At 43.6% G+C, this 18188-nt stretch overlaps 2 protein-coding genes and 1 non-coding gene across 3 annotated transcripts; all 3 read left to right on the forward strand.

Moving 5' to 3' along the window:
* Positions 1–1569: 1569 nt before the first annotated feature.
* Positions 1570–2831, forward strand: LOC144339986 (uncharacterized). Its single transcript, XM_077997542.1, has 2 exons — positions 1570–1997; positions 2694–2831. The coding sequence occupies exons 1-2, from the start codon at positions 1691–1693 to the stop codon at positions 2714–2716; spliced, it is 330 nt and encodes a 109-aa protein (XP_077853668.1). The 5' UTR covers positions 1570–1690; the 3' UTR covers positions 2717–2831.
* On the forward strand, positions 2180–2252 carry TRNAR-CCU (transfer RNA arginine (anticodon CCU)). Its single transcript has one exon. It is a non-coding gene; the product is annotated as a tRNA-Arg (tRNA).
* FMC1 (formation of mitochondrial complex V assembly factor 1) lies at positions 2748–7284 on the forward strand. The gene is made up of 2 exons (NM_001194423.2): positions 2748–3015; positions 6976–7284. Exons 1-2 carry the CDS (start codon positions 2878–2880, stop codon positions 7177–7179), a joined length of 342 nt encoding a protein of 113 aa, NP_001181352.1. The 5' UTR covers positions 2748–2877; the 3' UTR covers positions 7180–7284.
* Positions 7285–18188: the final 10904 nt, after the last annotated feature.

Raw genomic sequence — 18188 nt, forward strand, 5'->3', positions numbered from 1 at the left:
TAAAATAGCAACAATCAGTGGAGGTGAGTAATGACTGCCCCCTGGACAGGTGGGCTAGGTGCTGTCCAGTTCACCAGGTTTCCAAGCAAGTCAGCTTTCCTCATTAATGAACAATTGATGTTCCATTTGTCATTCCTGCTCAGTAGCTTATGTCTCCTAGCCATTGGGGCCAGACAGTGCCAATCCCTTTAGGAGCTTCAGACTAAGCTGTTATGACTATCCTACCAAGGAGTAAAGCCTGGTGAAGAAACAGGCTTTTCTGTTAGGCACAGGGCTTTCGGAGCTGAACAATTTCCCAGTCTGATGGAGGAGCCTGACAATTACAGCATGGAGTAGTGGCCATGTACCTACATTAAGAGTTATTTATGATGAGTAAATAAAGGGAGCAACAGGGTACCAGAGGAGGTGAAATTGTAGCAGGACGAGCCGCAGACAAAACTCTTCAAACACCGGATTAAAGAAGGAAGAGGTTTTTTTATTCGGCCGGGAGCGTTGGCAGACTCGCGTCTTAAGAACCGAGCTCCCTGAAGAAGAAATACGTGGCCTTTTTAAAGGCTTACAACTTTAAGAGATCCATGTAAAAGGGTCATGATAAATCAAGCATGCGTGGAAAACGTGACGAGGGGCTACATGCATCAGCTAACAGAACAAAAAGTTTTACAGTGCTTTCTCATACAATGTCTGGAATTTACAGATAACACTAGTAGTTTTGGTCAGGGGTTAATGTTATCATTATTATTTTAACCACCAGGGCCAGGTGGTGGTGCCAAGGTCGTCTAGCTATTTATCTTACTTCTGTTTCTTTCCAACCTTTTGCTTTCTCCCCCTTCTTCTGTCTTATAAACTAGGGAAAAGGGGAGAGGGGGAAAAGCTGGGAAAAACAGCAGGAGAAGTGGTGGTCTCATTCTATAAAATGAGTAATTTTCACCTTGCGGTATTGACCTCAAGGGCCTAGAGATGCGTCTAACTTACACTTCTGGAATAAGCTGAAGCCCAAAGGGTAAAGAGGCATATTAACACAAATGGTTAAGTTTCAGGCAGAGGGAATAACAGGTAAGGTGTGTGGTGGGGAAGAGACAATGAAAGTGGAGATACCTGGAGCAGAGGGTGACAAGAAGCGGAGAGATGAAGATTAAGATATAAGCGAGGATCAATTTATGTCGTCTGAACTTAGGGACAATGGGAAGCCCCTGTGATACTATAAGTAAGGGTAAGTTTACTGGGACTCTGAAGTGTTTTGTTCAAGTTATACAATTAGAGACGGAACCAAAAAATGAACTGCTAATTTTAAAAATTAATTCCTAATCAATGTACTATTACTTCCCCGCTCTCCCATGTTTATCGCTGACCCACCAATTCAAAGGACACGGCACATGTTTTTTTTTTTTTTGAGATGGAGTTTCGCTCTTGTTGCCCGGGCTGGAGTGCAATGGCGCGATCTCGGCTCACTGCAACCTCCGCCTCCAGGGTTCAAGCAATTCTCCTGTCTCAGCCTCCCGAGTAGCTGGGATTACAAGCATGCGCCACCACGCCCGGCTAATTTTGTATTTTTGGCAGAGACAGGGTTTCTCCGTGTTGGTCAGGTTGGTTTCGCACTCCCGACCTAAGATGATCTGAGGCTGATCCGCCCGCCTCGGCCGCCCAAAATGCTGGGATTACAGGCGTAAGCAACCGCGCTCGGCCTGCGGAAATGGCCTCAACGCTTCAACCGGAAGCAGAAACTGACCGCGGCAGGCACCACCTAACGGCCGCTGGAGCAAATCTCCACCCGGAAAGTCGCAACACCGGAAAAGGTCAGACTGTTTCCGGTAAAAACCCAACAGGGCTGACGTTCAGAGGGCGAGTCTCGAATATCCGGCCAATTTGCCCAGCGCGCGTGCTCCGCGACGGCGTATGCCTGCTTTTGCGCAGGCGCGGGGACTACTGCGCAGGCAAGCGCGTACGCAAACGCGTGCGCGTGCCCGTTCAACGTCCGGAGCATCGGTGCAGTTTCGAGGGTAAAGCGTTTGGCGCAGTAATGTGGACTTTTGTTCTCTAACTACAAGTCCCAGCATACGTCACCCCTCACGTGGGCGCTAGGTGTGGTTTCGTGGGATAGGGTAAGGCAAAAATGAAATGACGATGACGTACCAAAGAGGAAAATAATTGAATATGTTGTTTGAGCGCGTCACTCACAGAAGCCCCAGTGGCCTAATGGATAAGGCATTGGCCTCCTAAGCCAGGGATTGTGGGTTCGAGTCCCATCTGGGGTGGCCTGAGATTTTTGGCCTTTCAAGTACATTTTTACCTTTCTAAACAAAGCGAAATATGCCAACTTTACTTTTTTTTTTTTTTTTTAAATGGGAAGCGCGTGTGTTTGTGTTTTTACTAGCTGCAATTTTCGAGAATCTGCACACTCCCATGTCCTTTTTCTGAGCCGCAGGTGCCCTGGGATTTGGGGAAACGTCAGTACGTTGACTTTTGATATCCCTTCTATAAATCATTTTAAAATGTCTTCTCAGCGTGTTCCGTATCAAATCCACACCCACACCCCGCGCTGGGCCCGCTCCTCCTGAGACTCAGCGGTTGGTCGGCTAACGGGCATCTTAAATGACGTCGTGAAGAAAGGCCCCTATTTACCCAAATCCTTGTTGTGGGTTAGAGGACCTGGTAGCGTCAGTTAACGCTTGGGTTTTGTTTGCTTTTCTTGTTAGGGCGCCCCTCGGCCTTCGATTAATAAGGCTCGGTACAACGGACAAGTGAGCGGTTCCACTGCTAGTCAGTCGATAGGAGGAGCCGGTAGTCGTCCGACCGTACCATTAGGCGCCCGGCCGGGAGGAGGGGTTTTGCAGGGTCGTAGGACGCCGTCGGGCACCAGGCTCGGAGAAGGACAGGAAAATGGCGGCCTTAGGGTCCCCGGCGCGCACTTTGCGAGGACTTCTGCGGGAGTTGCGCTACCTGAGCGCGGCCACCGGCCGACCCTATCGCGACACCGCGGCCTATCGGTACCTTGTGAAGGCTTTCCGTGCACATCGGGTACGGGAGCCCTGTCCCAGGTTCTCCGCGTGCTGGGGAGGGAGGAAGAGTCGGGTCTGGGCTGGGATGGGGAGCACGGTGTCTAATTACGGCATTTCTGAGGCCAACCCTCCCACGGAGCCCTGGTTCTGACCAAACCAACCCAGGCCCTAGGCTCCATGCTCTGGCATAAACTCGGGGACCAAAGGACCGGCGGGGGCGCAGAGTCGCTCTGGGGACGTCAGTCTGTCCTGCAAAGGGGCGGACCCGTCCCAAAGGATTTCATTGGCTGGTCTGTTTCCTTTGTGGAGGGTAAAGTCAGGAAAGTGGAATAGAGGAAATGCTGGGGATTAAAGAATGAAGATGGACTTGAAGGGTGTACTGTCACTAGATTTAAAGCCACAGCATTTGGCCAACAATCTCCTCGTCCGTCCCCTAGAAAAGTTATTCCAATAAGCATTTCTTTTTGAGACGGAAAAGAAAAACTGGGCTTTAGGGAAGGAAACTTGCTGCCCTTGAGCAATGTTGGGAAAGGGAGAACGATCAACTGTCGAATTTCTGAGCCATGGACGTCAGAATGTAAAATCTTAGAACTCAAATTCACCTAGTTTTTAAAAGGTGATAACTTAGGGGTTGTGCTAGGAACCTAGTCTAAATAGAAAGAATCAGATGCACATGGGTCCTGTCCTTTAAGAAGCTTGCTCCCCACCTGAGGGAGCAATACAGTAAAGCACTTAGGATAAATAAGTGCTCAAGGTGTAGACAACAGGGGCTGGGGTATAAAGAAGGGGTAGTTAGGGAAGGTTTTCCGGAGGAAATTAATCAGGGACCTGAGGGCTAATTTGGAGTTAGCAAGTAAATTGGGGTTAGGGTCCAGATTTAAAAGCTAAACAATTGAAAGCCAAAGGGGAGAAAAATTGCCAATTGAGAGTGGTTTAGCCCTAGGGTGTGTGGATGAAGTGGAGGTAGATGAGGTGGTAGGCGGAACAAGAATTTAAACTTTTTTGTAAGTGTAATGGGAAGCCATTCTAAGATTGCGATCTCGGCTCAGCGCAACCTCCGCTTCCCAGGTTCAAGCGATTCTCCTGCCTCAGCCTCCCAAGTAGTACAGGCATGCGACACCATGCCCAGATAATTTTATTTTTCTTGGAGACGGGTTTCTCCATGTTGGTCAGGCTGGTCTTGAACTCCCGACCTCAGGTGATCCGCCTGCCTCAGCCTCCCAAAGTGTTGTGATTACAGGCGAGCTACCGAACCCGGCCCCATTCTAAGATTTTTAAGGAGGTGACATGATTATAGTTGTACCTTATGGGGATACCATTACCCTTGAGAGAGACTTGGTAATGGTTCTGAAATTCACGGTACATTCCAGAAATACCACTCTGGAATGCACTTGAGCATAGGGGAAATGGTTTCTATTTCCTTCAGGCTCAGAGCTAACTCAGCCATCCCATTTTCTCTATCCTTTCCCTCTGGAGAAGGGATTCTATTAGGGAGAAACCTCCCTTCACAGGGAAAATGCAGTGTTCTATAACATGTGATCTCTTTTATGTTCTTGTGATCTATTTACTGTTTCCTGTCTATTGCTGACCCTTCTGTCCTCATGATTCAGGCTCAACCAAATCAAGGGCAGTATTCTATCCTACGTTAACCTAGAATTCCCATGTCAAATTCCACACATTTAGGCTTATATATTAATAGAAATGGATGCTATGATTTGTTAATGCTTGATATTGGTGTTGATTTCTCATAAAGTTTTGATTACTAAAAAGTTAAGTTTGTATTAAAGCAGATTAATAATGTTTTTAAGCAGCTAATAAATGTTGCTTTCAACATGATCTGCAGATCCTGAAACCCACATTCTAACAGCATGGGCAATATAGTGTAGTGAGACCTCCTCTCCAAAAAATTTGAAAATTATCCAGGTGTGGTGTCCCATCCTCTAGTTCCAGTTAATTGGGAAGCTGAGGTGGGAGGATCACTTGAGCCCAGAAAGTCAATCAAGGCTGCAGTGAGCCATGTTCATACCACTGCTCTCCAGCATAGGCCACAGAGCGAGACTCTGTCTCAAAAACCAAGAAGCCACACACATTCTAGTTTTCAGATTCTAACACTAGATATTCAAATAGAGAAAGGGGATTAGACCAGTAGTGGTGGCTCACGCCTGTAATCCCAGCACTCTGGGAAGAGGCGGTGGGTGGATCGCTTGTGCCCAGGAGTTCAAGACCAGCCTGGCAACATGGTGAAACCCTGTTTTCATAAAAAATAGCCGGATATGGTGGCACGCATCTGTAGTCCCAGCTACCTGCGGGGCTGAGGCAGGAGGATCACTTGAGCTAGGGAGATCAACAGCCATGTTCACACCATTGCACTCTAGCCTGGGTAACAAAGTGAGACCCTGTCTCACGAAAAAAAAAGGTGGGGGTGGGGATTATGTAGGCAGTGGTACCCAGATTAATCCACACTTGGACATGGCTCCTTTAGTCACTCAGAGTTATGTACACATCCCCATCTCACTTTTCCTGCCCCTTTCTCACAGTCTTGAATACAGAACTAGTCAAAGAGGGTGCAGTGAATCTCAAAAGTATGATGAAGAAAAAAGGTTTAGAGTCATTTGGGGACTTTGGAATGGATATGGAATTTCTAGCTTCTTAAAGTCATGAGTCCAGATTTTTCAGATGGATAAGCAAATGGTGAGAGCAAGAACAACTATTTCTCAGTAACTCTGGGGATTGGTTCTAGGACACCCTCCAGCCCTGCTCAGGGATACCAAAATCCACGGATGCTCAAGTCCCTGAGATAAAATGCTGTAGTATTTGCAATATAACCTATGCACATCCTCCTGTATACTTTGTTATCTCTAGATTATAATACCTTGTGCAATGTAAACGCTATGTAAGTAGTTGTTATACTACATTGTTTAGGGAATAATGATAAAACATGTTTGGTAAGACATGATCATCCTTTTATTTTTTTCTGAGTATTTTTTATCAGAAGTTGATTGAATCTAAAGATGCAGAATCCATGGATATGGAGGGCCAATTGTAATAAGTAATATGAACATAAGCATACTACTTTTATACATAAAACCTTCATTTTTTACTATTTAGCACAAAGCTATCATTTTTCAGACAAAGTAAGTTTTCAATTTTCTTTTTTTTGTTGTTGTTGTTGAGATGGAGTCTCACTTTGTCGCCCAGACTGGAGTGCAGTGGCCTGATCTTGGCTCACTGCAAGCTCTGCCTCCTGGGTTCACATCATTCTCCCACCTCAGCCTCCAAAGTAGTTGGGACTACAGGCACTTGCCACCACGCCCAGCTAATTTTGTTTTGTTTTTTAGAGACGGGGTGTCACCGTATTAGCCAGGATGGTCTCTATCCCCTGACCTCGTGATCTGCCCGCCTCGGCCTCCCAAAGTGCTGGGATTACAGGCGTGAGCCACCACGCCCAGCCAAGTTTTCAATTTTCACTGTAATGAAAGGTGTATGCCACATTAATCAAAGTCACAGAAATATAAATAAAACAGTCCTTTATTTGCTTGAAAGGGAGAAAGTTCTACATTATATTATTTAGGTGACATTAATGATCAGTGACCTAATTATAATTTCCACATCTACCATTAACCAACCTCTGAGCATCTCTGAGCTTTAGTTTCCTCATCTGTAAAATGAAGGAATTGAAACTAGTGACTTCTTGCAGTACTGACTGAATACAGGAACATTCAATGCAACTCCTTTTAAAAATCCGAAGTAGAGGTCAGCTTTACTAATAATTACAGAGTGCTTTTATAGATGTAGTAGAGGTCAGCTTTACTAATAGAGTGCCTTTACAGATGTATTAAGTATACATGTATATATATACATGTCTGTATTTCCTCTGTGCAATTTACTTTCACTCTAGTGAATGCTTATTTATTAAATCTGTCTCTGTGGACCTGTATCTGTAGCTGGGTTAAGAGTTTCTGACTTGCTGCTTCTCTAGGTCACCAGTGAAAAGTTGTGCAGAGCCCAACATGAGCTTCATTTCCAAGCTGCCACCTATCTCTGCCTCCTGCGTAGCATCCGGGAACATGTGGCCCTACATCAGGAATTTCATGGCAAGGGTGAGCGCTCAGTGGAGGAGTCTGCTGGCTTGGTGGGTCTCACGTTGCCCCATCAGCCTGGAGGGAAGGGCTGGGAGCCGTGAACATGGAGAGTATCCTCGGATGCTACATTCATAGGAGAACTGAATAATTTCTATCAATATGTATTTACCATTAAATTTTTTTTAAGTTTAAGATTTTTCTCTGTAATTTTGTTTACTAGTTCTTAGGGGAATTAAGTGGAGGTTTCATGTTTACTCTCAGTGAATTTACTGAACTTTTTGCACTAGACTGATGTTGTTTTTCTACTTAAAAAAAATTTTTTTTTTTTTAAATTTAAAAAATAGTACAAGCCTTGGCCAGGCGTGGTGGCTGTAATCCCAGCCTGTAATCCCAGCACTTTGGGAGGCCGAGGCAGGTGGATCACCTGAGGTCGGGAGTTCGAGATCAGCCTGACCAACATGGAAAAACCCCGTCTCTACTAAAAATACAAAATTAGCTGGGCGTGGTGGCACATACCTGTAATCCCAGCTACTCGGGAGGCTGGGATAGGAGAATCGCTTGAAACCCGGAAGCGGAGGTTGTGGTGAGCCGAGATCACACCATGGCACTCCAGCCTGGGCAACAACAACAACAAAGTAGTACAGGCCTTTTGTTTAAGGAATTCAAATGTTATAAAATAAGAGAAGCCCTCTTTTCCTTTGTTCCTCCTCCCTTGTCCCCATTACCAAGTGGTCACTATTACTAACAGTACAGTTATACATACATACCTCATTTAAAAATACATAAATATGATGTGTTACAGTCCTGGCAGGAAATAGGTGGCACACTCAAATAGGGTCATTGAGGAGAGTTAAAGGGATACATAAAGGTGTGGGTGAATTAAGGTCGAGATGGTGAAGCTCTTAGGGGTTCTCAGTAGTAGAGGTCTTTTTATCTTTTAGTTTTAATTGGGCAGGGCCCGAACCAGAATAGGTTAAGAGAGACTCTAGTGGGGAGTTCTCACCTCCCCAGGCCTGACCAGTGCAGGCCCTTGGGTTGAGGAATATGGCCACAGCTCAGCTATAATCCACAGAGGGGGATGGATGAGTACATTGACATCTCTTTCTGTCTCCTAATCTTGTCAAATTGTTCCTCCTCTTGAACTCCCTATCTGGGCAAATAGCTCCACCATGCACTTGCTAACCAAGACAGAAACTTGGGCTTCATTTGCTATTCCTCTCTCTCCTTATTTTTCACAATTATTCAGCAATTTCGGCTTCTGCAATAGCTCTAATAACCTTCTCCCCCTCTGTCTCCACTGCCTCTGTCCTAATTCAAGCACTGAGAATCTTTTGGCTGAACCAATAAAATAGTCTCTTAAAGGGTCCCTTTGCTTCTTATATCCTTATTTCCTCAAAAATCATTCTTTCTGTGAATTGCCAATACTTATTTACCTTTGGCTCCTTTATGGTATATGTCAGTTTCTTCTGGTAGATAGATAACCTCTTTTCTCCTGGACTATGTCTCATTCGTGATCTTTGCAGTTTCCAAAGCACCTTCCACAGTGACTTACACATTGCATGTATTAAATGTTTTTGAATACATAACTTAGCTCCACTCGGAGAGGTACAATCTCAACAGAACTATTCATAAAGCAATTCAAGCCAGGCGTGGTGGCTCACGCCTGTAATCCCAGGACTTTGGGAAGCTGAAGTGGGCGGATCACCTGAGGTTGGGAGTTCGAGACCAGCCTGACCAACATGGAGAAGCCTCATCTCTACTAAAAACACAGAATTAGCTGGGTGTGGTGGTGCATGCCTGTAATCCCAGCTACTCAGGAGGCTGAGGCAGGAGAATCACTTGAACCCGGGAGGCGGAAGTTGCAGTGAGCCAAGATCGCACCACTGCACTCAAGCCTGGTGACAGAGTGAGACTCTCTCTCTAAAAAAGAAAAAAAGAAATATTTACATTGTGATTCTACTTTTATAATTTACCAGATGTATGCTCTTGGGCAGTTTAGTTGACCTGTGCTTTTTCCCTCTTATATTAAATGGGAAGGCCAAAAAGGTTGTTGTAATAAATGAGAATAATGTTTATATAAAACACTTAGGGCTGGGCCTGGTGGCTCACGCTTGTAATCCCAGCACTTTTGGGAGGCTGAGGCAGGTGGATCACTTGAGGTCAGGAGATTGAGACCATCCTGGCCAACATAGTGAAACCCCGTCTCTACTAAAAATACAAAAAAAACTAGCCAGGTGTGGTACTAGGCCCCTGTGGTCCCAGCTACTTGGAAGGCTGAGGCAGGAGAATGGCGTGAACCCAGGAGGCAGAGCTTGCAGTGAGCCGAGATCATGCCACTGCACTCCAGCCTGGGCGACAGAGCGAGACTCCGTCTCAGAAAAAAACAAAAAACAACAACCAAAAAAAAACTAGCCAGATGTTGTAGCATACGCAAGTAATCCCAGCTACTTTGGAGGCCGAGGCACAAGAATTGTTTGAACCCGGGAGGCGGAGGTTGCAGTGAGCTGAGGTGGCGCCACTGCACTCCAGCCTGGGCGACAAAGCAAGACTGTCTCGTAAACAAACCAAGCAAACAAAAAAATCCAACACTTCCATGGTGCATAATGAGTATTCAACAAAAAGAAAATCTTACTGTTTTCATCTTTTTACTTTATTCTCATTCCTTTTATCATGAACCCTTTTCTAAGCCCTACTGCCACCAGTCTTCAGAAGTATATACGTATTATGTTATTATGGTTTAAATAATTTTCTCAGGCCATTTCTGTTCACATTATAACCAACCTGTACCTCCTATTCATAGTTGCACCATCAATAATCAGCTGAACTCAGTGTTAGAATCGATTCTAGAACACAAACTGTATTGGCAGTAAACTTTCTATACTGGAAGGTCCCAGCCTGGGAATCCTGAGGTTTGGTTACTAGTCTAGTGATAAGTGATAAAGCACTAGTGGTAAGTACTTTACTGCATTTCTTCACTTTGTTGTCTCTTGCTCACCTCCTTTAATGTCAGCTGCTCCCCGTCTCTGGATTTTCCTTCAATAGTACTTAATGTACATAATAATAACTTAAATACGCTTTTCCTTCTAAAAACTACTCTGCCTCTACCTCAAATGCTTTTTCAGCTACTACCCGCTGTTCCTCTTCACAAATGGATGAATTTATTCAAAGACTTGAATGAATTATATTCACTTACTATATTTTTGAAACTTCTAAAATAAGTTGTATCAAGGTAAATTTACATATAATAAATATACCCATTTTAGGTGTACAGGTCAATGAATTTTGACAAATGCATACACCTGTGTCATAAACATCCCAGTAAAGCAATGTAACATTTTCATCACCCCCAAAAGTTATCTTATGCCCCTTTGTAGTCAATTCCCCTTCCCCACACCTGGTCTCAGCAACCACTGACCTGCTTATTGTCACTATAGATTTGGCTGTTCTAGTATTTTATCCAAATGCAGCCATACAGTATGTACTCTTTTGAGGCAGCTTCTTTTGTTGAGCATACTGATTTTGAGCCTCAACCTTTTTGTTTTTGAGACGGAGTCTTGCTCTGTCGCCCAGGCTGGAGTGCAGTGGTGCGATCTCGGCTCACTGCAAGCTCTGCCTCCTGGGTTCACACCATTCTCCTGCCTCAACCTTCTGAGTAGCTGGGACTACAGGCACCCGCCATGACACTTGGCTAATTTTTTGTATTTTTAGTAGAGATGGGGTTTCACGGTGTTAGCCAGGATGGTCTCAATCTCCTGACCTTGTGATCCGCCCGCCTCGGCCTCCTGAAGTGCTGAGATTACAGGTGTGAGCCACCGCGCCTGGCCACCTTATCTTGTTAGTAATCCATGTTGTTGTTCTGTATCCATTTTCTGCATTTTTCACCACTTATCCTCAATGCACTGCAGTCTGGTTTCCACCCCTCTACTACCATCAAAACTGTCACCCAGCGGTACAGATGACCTTCAGGACACCAAACCCCGTGGATCCTATTTATTTTTTATCTTTGTTGTCTAGGGAGCATTTGACACTATGGGCAATTCCCTGCTTTTCCCTTGGCTTTGATGACACCACCACATTATTATTTTTTTTGAGATGGAGTCTCGCCCTGTCACCAGGCTGGAGTGCAGTGGTGTGATCTTGGCTCTCTGCAACCTCCCCCTTCTGGGTTCAAGTGATTCTCCTGCCTCAGCCTCCTGAGTAGCTGGGATTACAGGTGCCCGCCACCACACCTGGCTAATTTTTGTATTTTTAATAAATTTTATATTTTTTTAATATAAATTTATATAAATTTTAATAAATTTTGTATTTTTAATAGAGATTGGGTTTCACCATGTGACCTTGTGATTCGCCCGCCTTGGCCTCCCAAAGTGCTGAGATTACAGGTGTGAGCCACTGCGCCCGGCCCATATTCTTCTGTTTTTTTCTTACTCTAGTCATTTTTCAGTCATGTTCTGTGTATCCCTTACATGTTGGGTATTCCTCAGGGTCCTGACCAAGGTCCTTATGTCACACTCTACATGGTTTCCCCTGAGTGATCACCTTCACTTCCATGACTTCAGTTATTCTCAAAATGCTGATAACTCCAGTTCAGGCTCCTCTGGCATGGTGAAGACCTGGATGTCCAACGGCCTGGCAGATGACACCACTTAGGTAACTCAGGTATCTCAAATTCAGTGTGTCCAAAATGGAACCTCCTCATCTTCCCCTACAAGTCTCTCCTGGTATTATTCCCTATCAGTTCAATGACACTTTCACTCAGTCCCTGAAGCCAGAAATCTAAGTTATTCTTTACTGCTTTCTCTCCTTCATATCTTCAGTTAAACATTCACTAAATCAGATTTTATCTCCCAACAAGGCCTTCAATTTTTGTCGCTACTATCCTAGTGTAGACCTCTTACATCTCTTCCCTTAACCACTGCCCTCCCTAATTGGTCCCTTTTACCTCCAATTGTGCTCTCTTCAAGTCCATTTTCCCCTATGCAACACAGATCTGATCTTGTCATTCTACTCAGAACCCTTCAAAGTAAGACTTTAACAAGAACCTCCAGGGCCTAGCCTTTGCCGGACCTCTTCAGCTTCATCTCTATTCTCTGTGTTTGACAGTCCAGCTAGAACTGAATACAGAAATTCAGTTACTGGGAGCCATCGTCTTGATTTCAACATTTTGCTGTTCCTTATACAGGGAAAGTTCTTCCAATCATACTCCCCTTCAGTAGCTCTTTCCTATTCATTCTTCAGGATTTCAGGTTAAATCTCACTTTCTCTCTTCTCTTCCTTCAACAAAGATTTATGAATGCCTACTATATGAGTGAAACTACCTTAGCTACCCTTACCTTTTCACTCTTAAAACAGAAGTGTGGGGAGGTGGCTCCTGTTTGTAATCCCAGCACAGTGGGAGGCCTGGATGGGAGGATTGCTTGAGGCCAGAAGTTTGAGACCAGCCTGAGCAACATAATGAGACCCTGTCTCTAGAAAAAATGTAAAAATTAGCCAGGTGTGGTGGCATGCCCCCATAGTCAGGAGGCTGAGGTAGGAAGATCACTTGAGCCCAGGAATTAGAGGCTGCAGGGAGCTATGATCATAGCCACTGCTCTCCAGCCTGGGTGACAGAGAAAGACCATCTCTACAAAAGAAAAAAAGCCAGGCATGGTGGCCCACACCTTTAATCCCAGCACTTTGGGAGGCTGAGGCAGGAGGATGGCTTGGAGCCAGGAGTTTGTGACCAGCCTGGGCAACATAAGTAGACAACTTCTCTACAAAAATAAAAATAAAAAAATTAGCTGGGCATGGTGCCGCATGCCTGTAATCCTAGCTGCTCAGGACGCTGAGGTGGAAGGATCCCTTGAGGATGGGAGGTTGAGACTGCAGCAGTGAGCCACGATTGTGCCACTGTACTCACCCGGGTGACAGAGCAAGACCCCATCTCAAAGATACAAATTATTTTAAAAAGTTTCTTTCAAGCAGTATAGTTTGTATGCTTACTGATTTTAATTCCCCTGTCTTGAATAAACCAATTACCTAGTTCTTTTGGTTTAGGTTTGGCTCTTGTCATTTCTCCTCTCCACAAGCTTCAGATATTAATACATTTTCACCAGAACTCAGGATGTTTCTGGCTATAAAGTATTGAGTTCCTTGTCTGGTTAAGTGTTAGAGATACAAATATGAACATGTGATAAGAACAAGATGTTCACATACTAGGATTATGTGGTGGGAAAAGTAATGTGTTGCTCTGAACCAAAGGCAGGTTAATCCAAGGCAGTCTGTAAAGTAAGTTTTAATTTAATCTGACTAAAAGATAGTAATTTTCAAAAAATTTGAACTTTAAAATCTACATTAATACACCAGTCGGGCGTGGTGGCTCACGCTTGTAATCCCAGCACTGTGGGAGGCTGAGGCGGGTAGATCACCTGAGGTCAGGAGTTCGAGATCGGCCTGGCCAACATGATGAAACCCTGTCTCTACTAAAAATACAAAAATTAGCTGGGCTTGGTGACAGGCACTTGTAATCCCACCTACTCGGGAGGCTGAGGCAGGAGAATCGCTTGAACCTGGGAGGCAGAGGTTGCCGTGAGCCGAGATCACACCGCTGTACTTCAGTCTGGGCAAAAGAGCAAGACTCTGTCTCAAAAATTAATAGGCACCATGTTTATAAAATTTGATTGTATGTACTGATGCCCCAAATATAACTGCAATATTACTTTGTATGAAATAGCCTTTATTTACCATATTTAGTTCATAAATTACAATAAATTGAAGAGCTGTCTGTTGTGGACAGCTAGCAAAACATGTTACTTGTACCTATTCGGTTTTAATTACCTAGTTTTAAGTCTATAGTTCAACCCTACTTTACATGATGTTTCCCTCTGAGACCTTGTTCCTGGAAGAGGAATGGTTATCATCGCTAAAATGTAGACATAGACATACAGAGATTTTTGTTTTCTTTTTCAGATGCTAAGATGAATACATAGTTACAACATTTAAACATTTTGCTTTGGGAGGCCGAGGTGGGTGGATCACGAGGTCAGAGACCATCCTGGCCAACATGGTGAAACCCCATCTCTACTAAAAATACAAAAATTAGCCAGGCATGGTGGCAGGCGCCTGTAGTCCCAGCTACTCAGGAGGCTGAGGCAGGAGAATTGCTTGAACCCGGGAGGCAAAGGTTGCAGTGAGCCTAGATTGCGCCACTGCACTCCAGCCTGGTGACAGAGCAAGACTCTGTCTCAAAAAAAAAAAAAAAAAAAAAAAAAAAAAAAAAAAAAAAAAAATTGAAGGCCAGGCACAGTGGCTCACGCCTGTAATCCCAGCACTTTGAGAGGTCAAGGCGGGCAGGCAGATTGCCTGAGCTCGGGAGTTTGAAACCAGCCTGGGCAACATGGTAAAACCCCGTCTCTACTAAAAATACAAAAAATGAGCTGGGCATGGTGGCTGGCACCTGTAATCCCAGCTACTCGGGAGGCTGAGGCAGGAGAATTACTTGAACCTGGGAGGCGGGGGTTGCAGTGAGCCGAGATCGCGCCACTACACTCCAGCCTGGGCAATAGAGACTCGGTCTCAAAAAAGTAAAATGAAATAAAAAATTGAAAAAATGTACAAACAGGAGAACAAACTTCCAATTCTGTTAATGGCAGTCTAGGTAATTTGGAGTGACCCTTCTGTTGAAGACAACTGAAAAAAAAGTCAAAAAATTTTTTAAATTCTTAAAATCATTAAAGAGCTAATAAAACTAATAGTGAAATGCTGGGTCAGAACATAGGAGAAGACAACCAAGACAAGTAGTGTAGCACACAAAGACACATTGTTGGCTGGATGGCATTTGTCTATTTATTTATTTTTGAAGCAGAGTTTCGCTCTGTCACCCACGCTGGAGTGCAGTGGTGCGATCTTGGCTCACTGCAACCTCTGCCTCCTGGGTTCAAGCGATTCCCGTCTCAGCCTCCGGAGTAGATGGGATTACAGGCACGCGTCACCAAAACCGGCTAATTTTTTTTATTTTTAGTAGAGATGGGGTTTCACCATGTTGGCCAGGCTGGTCTCGAACTCTTGACCTCAAGTTCTCCACTGGCCTTGGCCTCCCAAAGTGCTGGGATTACAGGTATGAGCCACCATACCCTGCCAGCATTTGCCAATTTAGTAGAAACAGCTTCAGTATTGAAACCGAGCTACACTTTGAGTGGGCTGTAGGACTGAGAGAAAAAAAGCAGTTTAGGCTCACAAAGGTAGGGACTCTAATAAATCACACCCACTTTAAGCTCGGACCCTGAAATTCAATCTCAAATGTGAATTGGAAGTAAATAAAACAAAACAAAAATCTTGCTGGACTTTTTTTTTTTTTTTTTTTTTTTGAGACAGGGTCTTGCTCTGTTGTCCAGGCTGGAGTGCAGTGGTAAGGTCATGACTCATTGCAGTCTTGACCACATGGGGCTCAAGAGAGCCTCTTGCCTCAGGCTTCTGAGTAGCTGGGATTACTGGCGCACAACATGCTCTGCTAATTTTTATTTTATTTTTTTACTTTTTGTAGAGACAGGGTTTCTCCATGTTGCCCAGGCTGGTCTCAAACTCCTGGCCTCAAGTGATTCTCCTGCCTGGATCTCCCAAAGTGTGGGGATTACAGGTGTGAGCCATGGTGCCCACCCAGCCTCCTAGCCAGACTTTCCGCCCAGATTTTTGTCATTTGTTGGTCAAGAGAAAATGAGGCCTTGAACCTGTATTATGGTGGTTCCTGACTAGTAATCTCTTCAATTACCTAACAAAGTAAAATAAAAATCCTCTCTGGAGGAAGACAGGATTATATCCTATACTTAGGGCTTATATTATTTCTATAACTGTTTTTTTTTGTTTTTACAAATACATGTTCAGCACACAAAGAAAACCAGACACACAAGAAAAGATTTCATATGTGAGAACCAACACTAACAACAGACCACAAAAAACCTTAAGATATTAGAATTGGCTAACTCAGATTACACAACAATTGTTCACTAAGGTCAAAGAAGCAGCCAAGCTTGGAAATTTCATCAGGGAACCAGAAACTATAAAATGACGTTATAGGTTTGATAAAGAACCTAATACAAATTCTAGAACTGAAAAATAATTCAACTGATGTATTTAACAAATTAGATACAGCTCTATAATGAGATTAGTGAACTATAAAATTTGTCAGAAAAAGGCATCAGCTTTGAAAGACCAAGGTAAAAGTGCAAAACTGAGAGTAAAGAGATGAGAGAGGATACAGTGAAAACTATCTAATATGCATGTATTTAAATGTCCAGAAGTTGATGAGAGAGGCAGTATCCGAGGAGGTAAGAGCTAAGAATTTCCTAAATTGACAAAAGATGTTAGTTGGATTCTCAATGAATGAATGAAGGCTCATTGTTCAGTGAGTCCATAGCATGATAAAGTAGAAAGCTATCTTTAAAAGAGTGAAAAACAGAACTAACTTCTTAGGAGCAGTGGAGGGTAAAAGGTCACGTAGAATGTATGTGCCTAAAGAAAATAACCACTGGGCGTGGTGGCTCACACCTGTAATCTCAGCACTTCAGGAGGCTGAGGTGGGCAGATTGCTTGAGCTCCGGAGTTCCAGACCGACCTGGGCAACATAGGGAGACCTTGTCTCTACAAGAAAAATTTTAAAAATTAGCTCAGTGTGGTGGTGCATACCTGCAGTCCCAGCTACTTGGGGGGCTAAGGTGGGAGGATCACTTGAGCCTAGGAAGCCAAGGCTGCAGTGAGCCAAGGCAAGATCTCACCACTGCACTCCAGCCTGGGTGACAGAGCAAGACCCTATCTCAAAAAAAAAAAAAAAAAAAAAAAAAAGGAACCTCCAACCTTGGATTTAGTTGATAAAAATATCCATCTAGAATTTAAAGCAAAATAAAGATCTTTTTAGATAAACAAAATGGGAGCTTTCTCCCAACTAGCCGACCAACACAAAAGCAAACCCTGAAGCAAGGGAGGCAAACTTTATAGTCAGGCCGGGTACGGTGGTTCACCCTGGTAATCCCAGCACTTTGGGAGGCTGAGGCGGGTGGATCACTTAAGGTCAGGAGTTTGAGACTAGCCTGGCCAACATGGTGAAACCCCGTCTTAAAAACAAAACAAAACAAAACAGTCAGATAGTAAATATTTGAGTCTTGTAGGCCACACAGTATGGGATCCCTCACAAACCACTCAACTCTACTGTGGGGCAAAAGCAACCATTAACAATGTAAATGAATGAGACTGGCAGTTTTCAAATGAAACTTTATTCACAAAAATAGGCCGTGGGCTGCATTTGGCCTGTGGACTGTAGCTTGCTGACTCCTGTGCTAAAGGATAAACTTCAGACAAAAGGGAAATGATCCCAGATGGACAGGCAGAGATTTACGAAGGAATGAAGAGCAAAATAAGTGGTAAATAAACAACACTGATTATATAAAACTTGGTTTTAAAAAATAAGACCTGGTAACTAGAGCATGCAACTTGGGATGAGAGTAAATGGAGTTAGTGTTCTAGGTTTCTTGTATTACTTCTCTTGGGGGAGGGGGGGGGTATAAAAGTATTGATTAAATTAGAGTTTGATACCTTAAGGATACACATTATAACTTCTAGGGTAATCACTGAAAGAACAAAAATATAAAATGAAACTTCCACACTACTAGAGTGGAAAAAATTGGAATGAGTAAAAATCAGGCAAGAAAGATGAGAAAAACATGAAATAGGTGAGATAGACAAAAATAAGAAATAGGTGAGACAAATAGACAAAAATAAGAGTTTTAAACCCAAACACAGGAGTAATTACATGAATATAAATAATGCTTCAAAGAGTGAACATCACTTAAGTCATTCCTCAATTTCACTCCTCAGTTTTGATCATTATGTATTGTATAGACTATTTTTAATCCCCAATTATATGCTATTTATAAGAGACATCTAAAATATAAACAAGAACTCAAATCTCTTCACCAAAACATAATTATTCGTTTTAGTGTATTTCCCTAAATACATTGTTTTTCAGGGTCAGATCACATTGTGTACATAATAGTGCATCCCTCTAAGACATATCAATTTCCACATTTTTCTATTATTGTAATCAGTTCCCAAAGGATATCCTAGTATTTGGAGTTTGGAA

The sequence above is a fragment of the Macaca mulatta genome, chromosome 3, assembly GCF_049350105.2.
Source record: "Macaca mulatta isolate MMU2019108-1 chromosome 3, T2T-MMU8v2.0, whole genome shotgun sequence".
Lineage (NCBI taxonomy): Eukaryota > Metazoa > Chordata > Mammalia > Primates > Cercopithecidae > Macaca > Macaca mulatta.

What these genes read in the sequence shown, in the direction of transcription:
- FMC1 (NM_001194423.2), top strand. Translation starts at nt 2,878, where the DNA reads ATGGCGGCCTTAGGGTCCCCGGCGCGCACTTTGCGAGGACTTCTGCGG. An exon ending in AGGCTTTCCGTGCACATCGG is followed by an intron (nt 3,016 to 6,975) that starts GTACGGGAGCCC and finishes CTGCTTCTCTAG; the next exon opens with GTCACCAGTGAAAAGTTGTG.
- LOC144339986 (XM_077997542.1), top strand. Translation starts at nt 1,691, where the DNA reads ATGGCCTCAACGCTTCAACCGGAAGCAGAAACTGACCGCGGCAGGCAC. An exon ending in GCATCGGTGCAGTTTCGAGG is followed by an intron (nt 1,998 to 2,693) that starts GTAAAGCGTTTG and finishes TTTTCTTGTTAG; the next exon opens with GGCGCCCCTCGGCCTTCGAT.